Below are 10,317 nucleotides of genomic sequence, written 5' to 3' on the forward strand. Positions count from 1 at the left end.
AAAGTAATACTTTTTCATAGATGACCCAAATAAGATATCTGTCTCGCAAAATACGACCTGTGAGACCGTCTCACACAAGTTTTTGTCGTATGTTAGTTTATATATGTTCGATATCTTCTTGCTTTTAGTTGTTATTTTAGTTTATATTTACGTTGATTTGCCCATAAATATTTTTTCTGGAGTATTTGTATTATAACATTTTTATTTATGGATTTATTTTAATGATAAAAAAGAGAGCCTGAAACTCAAGAAAGGGGCCTATTCACGACCCGAATTGGAGGTAACATATGCAAATAAAAAATATTTATATATAAGGTATTTATATCTCAAGCAACAAAAAAACATCAAATAATATTAATAATTCTAGCAAATGCAAATAATTGAAGATGTCAATGTGCATAAATATGACGTGTTAATCAAATAGAAGTAGTATTTGGAGAATTTGTATCAAGATAAAGAAGCCCTCTTGATTTTTAATCTTTAATTTACTATGTAAAGTACTTCAAAGTCCATCTCGGTTGAGTAAATATAGACAGGATGCCCTCCTCTCTTTTTAAATTTTACATTTTTTCTTGCCCTATAAATATAGTTTAAAAACGATGAAGAATATTTGAATAAAAAGTCATAAATTTGGGGAAAGAGAATTTCAAACGGGTTGAATCAACATTATTGACGAGGATCAAGCAAGGGCGTGACCCCTACCCATGGAAATGAAATTTATTCCAAAAGATAAGATACATAAATGATCATGCACTAACATTGATTCCGGAAACATATGCTAGCTTGGTGGATTTGACCTTTATTAATTTATCCATCAATTCCATAGCTAGTTGGGTGAATCTTTATTTCATTACAATATTAATAAATTAGAGTTGTTATTATTACATTTTTTATTTTAAATATGGCAAATGATAATTTTTTTTGGTTTATTACCTTTTTTTAATTTTGGGTTTTGGTGCTCTTAACTTTTAATTTTCGCCTATTTTGGTCTGATTTCTGATGCGACATCTGACAAGTCAATAATTTTCGATATTATTTTAGCATTTTCGATATCATGTCAGCATTTTTCGGTGTCACGTCAACATTTTCTAGTGATGTTAGTAATTGAATCAAAGTAATTGCAAATTAAAAGTTAATGTATCAAAATCAAATTTGAAAATTTAGTGGACTATAACCCAGAATAGAAAAAAAAAACTATTTTCTCTTTTAATTATTTCATGATAAAAATAATATCTTTTTATTTTATTTACCAACATAAGACGTTGTGTACTCTGTAACAGTGGGATAAATGCATTTTCATTGAAATAATAAAATATTATAAGATACCGTTTGATGTATTTGATGAAAGTGAGATGAGACGTAATTTTTTTTATAATATTTTATAAATGTACATTTTTCATACCATATTTATATATGTACATTTTTTATAAATGTATTTCATGGTAAAAATAATATCTTTTTATAAGATACCGTTTGAAGGAGTATGATGATATATACTAGATGTGAATTGCATTAGACATTCATCTTTGCCCACATAATATACATATGATAAGTATGGTATGAATGAAATTTTACAATTATTATCCTTTTATAATCATGGTTGATTTAGATTTTGCACGAACAGTTAAGATATTATAAATAGTAAACACAATAATCAGGCAAGTTGAAAGCATAGCAAACAATATATTATTCATTTTTATACATTATTCATCTCTATTTTATCCATCTTTTATCACACTCATCTTTTATTCATCTCATCCATAGCAGACCTGAAATTGGACTTTTAATTTTGGAACTTTCGATAAAGTATCTAATCTGCATCACATGAAGCCTAATTTCAGTGACTCCAAACTCCACCAGCCTCATTTCATTGTAAATGTAAGAGGCTCAGCCCAGTCCATTTGGGCCACATTTTTTAACTTATTTTTTAGTTTTTTTTTTAATTCGTTACTCAATGAATTTGAGAAAAGTTTTGATTTAATATTTGTTTAAATTTGAAGATTATTTGTGTATGATTTAGTAATATCGGGGAAAATTAGTATTTTGATTATGTAAGTTGACATGTTTTGGATTTTAGTTATATAATTTGTTAATGCTTGGTTTTTATCAATTCACTTGTATTTTTTTTGTTTGTCTTTTATTTCGAAATCGCTAAATACAATAAATATCAATAAATATTATTTATTTGATATTGATTCTCTCTTACCGACTCATATGGTGTAAATAAAACCCATGTTACAAATATTTAAATTTATTTAAGCAAAAATAAACCGGAACGACAGTCGGTATTTCAGAATAAGAGGAAAATTATTTTCATTTTGCTTGTGTATATTTTAATAGATGTAATAAATGTTTTATTATCCTCACATTAGTTACGTAAGATAATATCAATGTCAAATAAATAATATTCGTTAGATAAAAAAGTTTTAAAAAAAAATCAAGTTATCATATGAAAACTAAATTTGACAAATTTAAATTGATTCATGGTAGATGTTTGGTAAGAGGTATATATAGCAAACGAGAGGTGCTTCTCTGTTCATACTTGAAGCATGCAAAATCTGGAAACTTGGAGGAAATTGATTAACCTAGAATATTAGTTTTGGTAAATTGATTAAGTGAGTGACCTGCTAACCTCAAACAACACCTACCAAGGAGTTGGTGTACCAATTAATTTGAAATAGAGTTTCTTCTTAACTTTTTGAAATGGTTGAGTTCAAAAATTATAAAAATATTTCAAGCAACCTAGCATTTGCTTCAATGCTACGTAAAGTCCTCACTGTCATCTCGCATGCCTAAGGCAATGAATAATAGTGCTATCTCGTCTATATACACTAATGTGACCATAACTCTTTTAATCCGGACGTTATCATGATTATTGTTCACGCTAGGACCAATTTTTTAATTCATTATTTAAATTTTTTTTTTAAATTCTAAAATGGTATCTGCACAGTTTCCATCACCACTTTTGGATTATATTTGCATTTTATAATATTTTTTTAACCCATTCATTTAGATGATATTGTATATAGAATGAATAATAAGTGGACGGTTTCACGGATGTGAGATGAGTCCATTCTACTCATATTTATATTAACAAATAATATTTTTGGCATAAAAAATAATATATTTTTATAAATCTCATAAAATTGACTAATGAGATCGATTCACAAATTTTTTTTTACGACTAAAATACTGTACGTGTTAAACATTAATGACTGAATCGATTAGTTGATATAAAATATAATATGTGAAACATTTATACCGCTTGTAGTGTGAGTGTCTCGTGTATATATATATAGCCTACACGGGACTCAAACTAGCATCATCTTATTCCCAACCTACTTGTTATTTTCAACATCATCTCTCGAGGAAAAAGAAAAAGCAAGAAAATGGCCGAGAGGAGCAAGATCCTGATCATCGGAGGAACAGGGTACATCGGCAAATTTGTATTGGAAGCAAGCGTCAAATCCGGCCACCCCACGTTTGCTTTGTTCAGAGAGAGCACCATCTCTGATCCTGTTAAAGGAAAAATCGTCGAGGGTTTCAAGAAATCTGGTGTCACCATTCTCATTGTATGTTTTTGTACTCATTTTGGATTCCATAAAATGATTGCTTCTTTAATGCCCTGTCGAGTAATCTTAAAAAGGTTGGATCATGTGTGCTTACGAAATTATATATGCAGGGTGATTTGTTTGATCACGAGAGCTTGGTGAAGGCTATAAAGCAAGTGGATGTGGTCATATCCACCGTTGGTAACTTTCAGTTGGCTGATCAAGTGAAGATCATTGCTGCTATTAAAGAAGCAGGGAATGTTAAGGTTGGCTTGATTTTCCTGTTTTTTCTTGATACCTTCTTTTGTAACTTGGATGATTTCCAAAGAGTTTGGAGCCAGATATCACACTTTCAGGATATTCATGCATAATTTTTTTTTCTTTATATAAATAAACTTTTTTAGCAAAAGTTCGGCCGATAATTTATTACTCAACATGTCTTCCCTACGTGTAATCGGGAAGATATGACAAACTATTGTTTATAGATATATCGTCACAAGTTTTAAGGACAAGAAAGTGTTGTGTACAATCTAGTCTCTTGTATATCAGCGATATCTTGTGTAGTGTAAGTTCCTTAATTGTTGTCCAACTCTTGTGACTGAGGTTATTGCTCTCTTATATTTCTGCAAAAAACCAAACTATTTTTGTTCTATATATGTTGTAGAGATTCTTTCCTTCGGAATTTGGGAACGATGTAGATCGCGCGCGTGCTGTTGAACCAGCAAAGTCTGCATTCGAAAGTAAAGCTCAAATCCGCAGAGCAATTGAAGCGGAAGGAATACCTTACACCTATGTGGCATCCAACTTTTTCGCGGGCTATTCGCTCCCAACGCTAATTCAACTAGGTGCTACTGCTCCCCCAAGAGATAAAGTGATTATCTTAGGAGATGGTAACGCTAAAGGTATGATGATTTTACACACACACACAAATATATATATATGTGTGTGTGTGTGTGTTTTAACATACTTCATTCAAATAGCATAGTCTCAATCATCCGTCAAAGAAATAAACAATTTTGTCCCCGCTTTACAGCTGTGTTCAATTATGAGGTCGATATCGGCACATACACGATCAAAGCAGTGGATGATCCCAAAACATTGAACAAGATTCTGTACATTAAGCCACCTAAGAATATCTATTCATTCAATGATCTTGTTTCGTTATGGGAGAAGAAGATTGGTAAAACAATTGAGAAAGAGTATGTTCCCGAAGAACAAGTCTTGAAACAAATTGCAGAATCTCCAATCCCTATCAACATCATACTCTCATTCAACCACTCGATTTTTGTGAAGGGGGATCAAACATATTTCGAGATCAAGCCGTCATTCGGGGTTGAGGCCTCGGAGCTGTATCCAGAAGTTGAACATAAAACAGTGGAAGAGTATCTTGATCAGTTTGTGTGATCTATGGTATTGTTGTGTGTGCGCTCTTATTTATCTGTTTCTACAAATCAATCTGAATCCCGAATTAATGTGATCGAGTACAATTAAAACAGCTTACAAATTTATATCAAGTGCTTGCTAATTGCTATATTTATATAAGTTAATTAATAACTAATAATATAACACATGTAGTCAAATCAACCAAAAATAAAATTAAAAAATAGTTTTATCTTCCGCTAAACCAGTAGTTTTTTAAGAAATAACCCTTTATATTTGGGTGGCAAGCAAGTCTTCCAGCTTCTGTCACTCACTGTAACCCTCGACACCAAAAAGGCAGCTGAAAAAGACCACACAGACGGGGAATCAATCAAGATTCCGTTTATATTCTAAGAACGAAGAATCAATAAAAATCACTACTGAATGGGGAGTTTGGGGCGGGCAGTATATTCGCTTGGGCACTGGATTCGAGAAACGGGGCAAACCATTGATCGCCTGGGCAGCCGTCTCCAGGGAAATTACTATCTCCACGAGCAACGTAAATCCCTCTTTATTATTTGGAATTATTTTTGGGGATCTCATCGATGACCCACATTTTGTTCGAATTTATGGATTGGGTTGAATGCCAATTTAAGAGATGCTGAACGTGTTTGTTTTGTTTCATGGGTTGCGTTGTGATTTGTATAGTTTTAGTTCTTTTGAGGTTTTTGAACGAACCGTAGTATTCTTCGAGCTTGGCGGAGAAAGGAAAATCTTGGGAACAGAGAATCTTCTGGTTGAGGCGTTGTTGAACTTTTTCCTGATGTTTAAGAGAGAAAACATCAAAATTAGTTTCTATCGGGAAATTATCGGGAGTGTGAGAGAGACTATTTAAAAGGATACTTGGGGTGGATTATTAGAGTTAAAATTTGGATATCAGACATAGTTCTTAGTGTTTTTTTTTTCAACATTTTTTAGTTACCCCAAATAATTCATCTGCAAGGAATGCCTAAAAATTGTAATTTCTTGAGGGAAAAAAATTGTAGCGTATCATCATTTCACAAATGTTGTTTTCTCAAGATTTTGGTGTGCGACAGTAGAAAGCTGCACCTGACTCAGCATGTGGTAGCTGTGAACCTCGGCTTAATGTTCATAATCTGCATATGTGATGGCCTCTGTCTGAACATATGGAATTAGTCGTATATTATGTTCTTTGTTGTCCATCATATCATATTTACCAAGGCTAATCTAATAACTTTGCTAGGAAAATCCAGTAGGATTTTGTTGGGAAATATTTGCGAGGAGAAAAGTCCTTGTTATTGTTGAAATGTTGAGCGGAAAAAAGATCTGCAGAGTCTTGATTATTAGAAAGAAGTATAGTAGGTAGGTATCAAAATGGTGAGGTACAGATCCCACTCCGCAGATTTTCTTTTCTTTGTTTTCTTTTGTCTAGCACTTCTGGCCATAAAGCTCCAACTCTTTCATATTTTGTGTTTTTCCCCTGCAACCTGAAATTTCTAATTTTTTTTTGGCTATTTATGAATCATTATTTTGAAGTAATCTTGCTAAAACTTGCCAGTATATTTTTCTGCCATGTTTCAAATTATGACGATTGATTTGTAATCTTCATTCCAGCGCCTTCAGTGATATATTGCTTTCTTACACCCATCATTTCACAGTCACTTGTTTTTAGTGTCTAGGCATCGAACTTTGATGAACCTTTTTGATAAGTCTCCGGTAGTGGATATGGATGCTTTTGTTGCCCCAAGTGCCTCTGTCATCGGTGATGTTCGAGTTGGACGAGGATCTTCTATATGGTATGGGTGCGTCCTTCGAGGTAGGTTTCAGTCAAGAACCCATAGTGATACCTGTCAAGTATTTCCTGTTACACTGATATTGAATTCAATTAAGCTTCCTTGATTGAATCGACCTCCTTTCATTTGATAAACAAGCATACAAATTGACTCTATCATCAATTAAGGTTTTTTCATGTTTTCTGGATGCAGGGGACGTCAATGGCATCACTGTTGGGTCAGGAACTAATATACAGGACAACTCTCTTGTTCATGTGGCAAAATCTAACCTAAGCGGGAAGGTACTACCCACTATTATCGGAGATAATGTCACCATTGGTGAGTGATCTCTTGCTTGTCTTGTTGGAAATTAGTCGCAATTTTTTTTTAATACAAGATAACACTATAATAGTAGTTCCATAATCGTCTGCGTCTTGGTTTGAACCAGATTTCCAAAATATGGTTACATAAGATTTGGATGCACAGGTCATAGTGCTGTTATACATGGCTGCACAATCGAGGATGAGGCTTTTGTTGGTATGGGAGCTACCTTGCTTGATGGCGTGGTCGTGGAGAAACATGCCATGGTCGGTGCAGGATCGCTTGTGAGACAAGATACGAGGGTCCCTTTTGGGGAGGTATGCTTTTATTTGCCCTTGAGAACCTTAACATCTAAAAAAAATGTGGATTTCTAATTGTTAATTGGGATTTGGGTTAATCTAGGGATGCTTGTTAGTTGGGCGGCGCATGATTCGAGGAAATGATTTGTTCTTTCCTGATTCCATAGGCTCCTATTTGTTCTCATTCTCTGACTTATGTCTATTTTACCATCGTCTTTCAACTTTGTATAATCTGACTAAAATTTATATATATTTATGCTTATCGGTGTTGCATCGATTTTTAGGCGTGACTGAGATCTATAGCAATATGGTGCTGGTTTATTACAGGTGTGGGCTGGTAATCCGGCAAAATTTCTTAGGAAGCTTACTGACGAAGAAATAGCTTTCATTTCCCAATCAGCCACAAATTACATCAACCTTGCGAAGGTCCATGCTGCTGAAAATGCCAAGCCTTTTGACGAAATTGAGTTCGAAAAGGCATTGCGCAAGAAATATGCTCGTCGTGATGAAGAGTATGATTCAATGCTCGGGGTGGTTCGCGAAACTCCACCAGAACTTGTTCTTCCAGATAGCATTCTGCAGAAGTCCCAAAAGGCTGTTCAATGAGAATTTTTTCCTGTGGCCGTTTTGACCTCTGTTTGTGCAGATTTTGAGATAACAATTCACCACTCTTTACAAATAAAACGAGGACTTGCGTTGATTGGATACAAATCCAATTTACAACGGGAACCATGCCGTAGCCCATATATGCATGACGATACCTGTATTTGAGATACTGTGTTACAATGAGTTTTCTGAATTATATTTTGCAATGATACGTGATGGCACTGCTTCGCTTCTTGTCCGATGTCTTTTAAAAAAAATTTAGTTATACTTAATTTTAGCGACTGCTCTTTTATGCTCTAATATTTTTATATGAATGTGATGAGTCATTTTTATATCTAGCATATGATAAACTCATAATTTTCGATATTTTTTAACCGAAACAATTCAAAACCAAATTTTGAAATGAAACTAGCACGAAATGATACCAAATGCCATCAATCTATTCTGGAAAAGGAAAAATTGACCGAGTATAGAGCACGTTACAACAGATAACTCGAATTGTTGAAATGGCGAGGATGTATCAATGCAGCTCAACAAAACCATAGTATCCTTCTGCTCCAGCATCTTCAGTCTATAAAAAAGGGGATATTTTGTTAACATGTCAATTTTTAACAAGAGATGCGGTGATATTGAATAACGTTATCAGATTCAGATATCCATTGGAGCAGCCCCTTGGTCAGCAGGGGTAGCAGCACCTGTATCAGCCTCACCAGCTTGATCTGGAGCAGCAGCCTCGTCAGTAGGGTTATCTTCACCTACAAGCTCAAATTCATTGATCAAGGATTGCACAGTTTCTTGATCCAGTATATGGAACGCCTCCCCTACTCCCATTACGGCAATTGTGCATATCGAGTTCGTCATTTTTTCTCCTTGTATAGTTTCCCTCAATGCAAAAAGTGCATCCTTGATCAAATTATCTCGTGACGATTCCATGAAACTCTCGAACTTCCGTTCTAAGTAAGTTTTGGCAGCCTGTGACCGAGATCCAATTGCAAATGCTTGATATTCAAAGTAATTGCCACTTGGACAATTGTAATATAGGTGAGCTCCAGATTCATCAAGACCACCGACCAGCAGACCAACACCATAGGGTCGCTTCCATGATCGCTGTGTGCAGACCTGCATAATGGTTAACCAGAACGAAAGAGTAATTACTTTTACTAGATAATAAACGAAACTTCTGCAAAAATTGAAAAAAGGGGATGGCAGCCAATTTGACATATTAACACTTAACTCGCCTTTGTACCAGATTTATTTATGGAAAACCAGAATTCTTCCTCGATAACACATTTGATAATAGTCAGAAGAAACATACTTCATCGAGGGTGGGTGCTATAATGGTTAAGTAGCACACTACCAGATACTTGAAATGGACATTAATAAGAAATCTACATCTAAATCTGATATGTAAAATGCAGCAGCAACTCACCAAGGAACAGAGAAGTTCTTAACCCACCATCATCAGTGGAGCAATCCATCAAGAAATAAATGAATGGGTCACTTTTAAGTTTTAACCTTATTACTAATGGATATTTAACTTGGATTGACATTTGAGAAGCAGCTTTACAAAGGTGTTCTTAAAAGTTGACCGAGGATTAAAAAGATCATTTTTAGCACCATTGTTCATCGGTAAATCAGCAGATTCAAGGATAGTACAGATCATATTTCTGGATAATAACCAATAAAACGCCACTTATTGCTTATTTCCAATTGAAATAATCCCCAATCTTAAATTCTTCAATCTTACCTAGGTAACAATTTGCGATCACAAATTCAAAGACTACCAGTTCTCAAATAAAAACCTAACTCAAAATCGGCCAACCATTTTGTATTTCTCACACAATAATCACCAAAATATCAGTACAGTCGGAAAACACATTAGCAACTTACTGAAACAAAAAATCAAACCTGAGCTTTGTCAGCAAGCTGAACAACAAGACGCCCGACGGGGAGCTGCGACTCGTATGTGTAGGAATAATTGATGCACTCATTGCGCATGTATCTGGAGAGGACGCGACCGTCGGCGGTGAGCCCAGCAATGGCGACGCCGATGTGGTCGTCGACCTTGAATATCTTCTTCTGGTGAGAAGAAAGCTCGGAGCTGGCCTTATTAACGCACGCCAAGACTACGTGTGTTTTCGATCTCAGTCCTATCGCAGCCGACCCTTGCTTCACCGCCTCCATTGCATATTCCACTTGAAACAACCGCCCCGCCGGAGACCATGTCGTCACATCGGTGTCGTACTGGTTTCTGAACATGTTTGTATTGTAGATTCGGTGATTTGTACCCTGTCCTACTTTCTTTCAGATTGGCTATTACCTTCGTAGCAAAGGAGAAATGAAATGGAAGGGTTTTTGATTGATTTTGATTTTTGCCTGCCTTCGTCT

At 34.9% G+C, this 10,317-nt stretch overlaps 3 protein-coding genes across 3 annotated transcripts; 2 read left to right on the forward strand and 1 right to left on the reverse strand.

Moving 5' to 3' along the window:
• The first annotated feature begins 3,309 nt into the window (after positions 1 to 3,309).
• On the forward strand, positions 3,310 to 5,084 carry LOC140989598 (isoflavone reductase-like protein). The gene is made up of 4 exons (XM_073458875.1): positions 3,310 to 3,572; positions 3,683 to 3,817; positions 4,216 to 4,453; positions 4,585 to 5,084. The coding sequence occupies exons 1-4, from the start codon at positions 3,390 to 3,392 to the stop codon at positions 4,953 to 4,955; spliced, it is 927 nt and encodes a 308-aa protein (XP_073314976.1). The 5' UTR covers positions 3,310 to 3,389; the 3' UTR covers positions 4,956 to 5,084.
• Positions 5,085 to 5,209: 125 nt separating this feature from the next.
• LOC140989600 (gamma carbonic anhydrase 1, mitochondrial-like) lies at positions 5,210 to 8,206 on the forward strand. The gene is made up of 5 exons (XM_073458877.1): positions 5,210 to 5,469; positions 6,604 to 6,747; positions 6,917 to 7,042; positions 7,190 to 7,341; positions 7,651 to 8,206. The coding sequence occupies exons 1-5, from the start codon at positions 5,355 to 5,357 to the stop codon at positions 7,927 to 7,929; spliced, it is 816 nt and encodes a 271-aa protein (XP_073314978.1). The 5' UTR covers positions 5,210 to 5,354; the 3' UTR covers positions 7,930 to 8,206.
• Positions 8,207 to 8,348: 142 nt separating this feature from the next.
• Positions 8,349 to 10,317, reverse strand: LOC140989599 (proteasome subunit alpha type-1-B-like). Its single transcript, XM_073458876.1, has 2 exons — positions 9,838 to 10,317; positions 8,349 to 9,048 (listed from the first exon to the last, which is right to left on the reverse strand). The coding sequence occupies exons 1-2, from the start codon at positions 10,186 to 10,188 to the stop codon at positions 8,578 to 8,580; spliced, it is 822 nt and encodes a 273-aa protein (XP_073314977.1). The 5' UTR covers positions 10,189 to 10,317; the 3' UTR covers positions 8,349 to 8,577.

This window comes from Primulina huaijiensis, chromosome 12 (genome assembly GCF_012295235.1).
Source record: "Primulina huaijiensis isolate GDHJ02 chromosome 12, ASM1229523v2, whole genome shotgun sequence".
Lineage (NCBI taxonomy): Eukaryota > Viridiplantae > Streptophyta > Magnoliopsida > Lamiales > Gesneriaceae > Primulina > Primulina huaijiensis.

Coding starts and splice junctions, on each gene's coding strand:
- LOC140989598 (XM_073458875.1), top strand. CDS start 3,390: ATGGCCGAGAGGAGCAAGATCCTGATCATCGGAGGAACAGGGTACATC. Junction 3,573..3,682: donor CTGGTGTCACCATTCTCATT/GTATGTTTTTGT, acceptor TTATATATGCAG/GGTGATTTGTTTGATCACGA. Junction 3,818..4,215: donor AAGAAGCAGGGAATGTTAAG/GTTGGCTTGATT, acceptor TATATGTTGTAG/AGATTCTTTCCTTCGGAATT.
- LOC140989600 (XM_073458877.1), top strand. CDS start 5,355: ATGGGGAGTTTGGGGCGGGCAGTATATTCGCTTGGGCACTGGATTCGA. Junction 6,748..6,916: donor GTATGGGTGCGTCCTTCGAG/GTAGGTTTCAGT, acceptor TTCTGGATGCAG/GGGACGTCAATGGCATCACT. Junction 7,342..7,650: donor CGAGGGTCCCTTTTGGGGAG/GTATGCTTTTAT, acceptor GGTTTATTACAG/GTGTGGGCTGGTAATCCGGC.
- LOC140989599 (XM_073458876.1), bottom strand. CDS start 10,188: ATGTTCAGAAACCAGTACGACACCGATGTGACGACATGGTCTCCGGCG. Junction 9,049..9,837: donor AGCTTGCTGACAAAGCTCAG/GTTTGATTTTTT, acceptor ACCATTATGCAG/GTCTGCACACAGCGATCATG.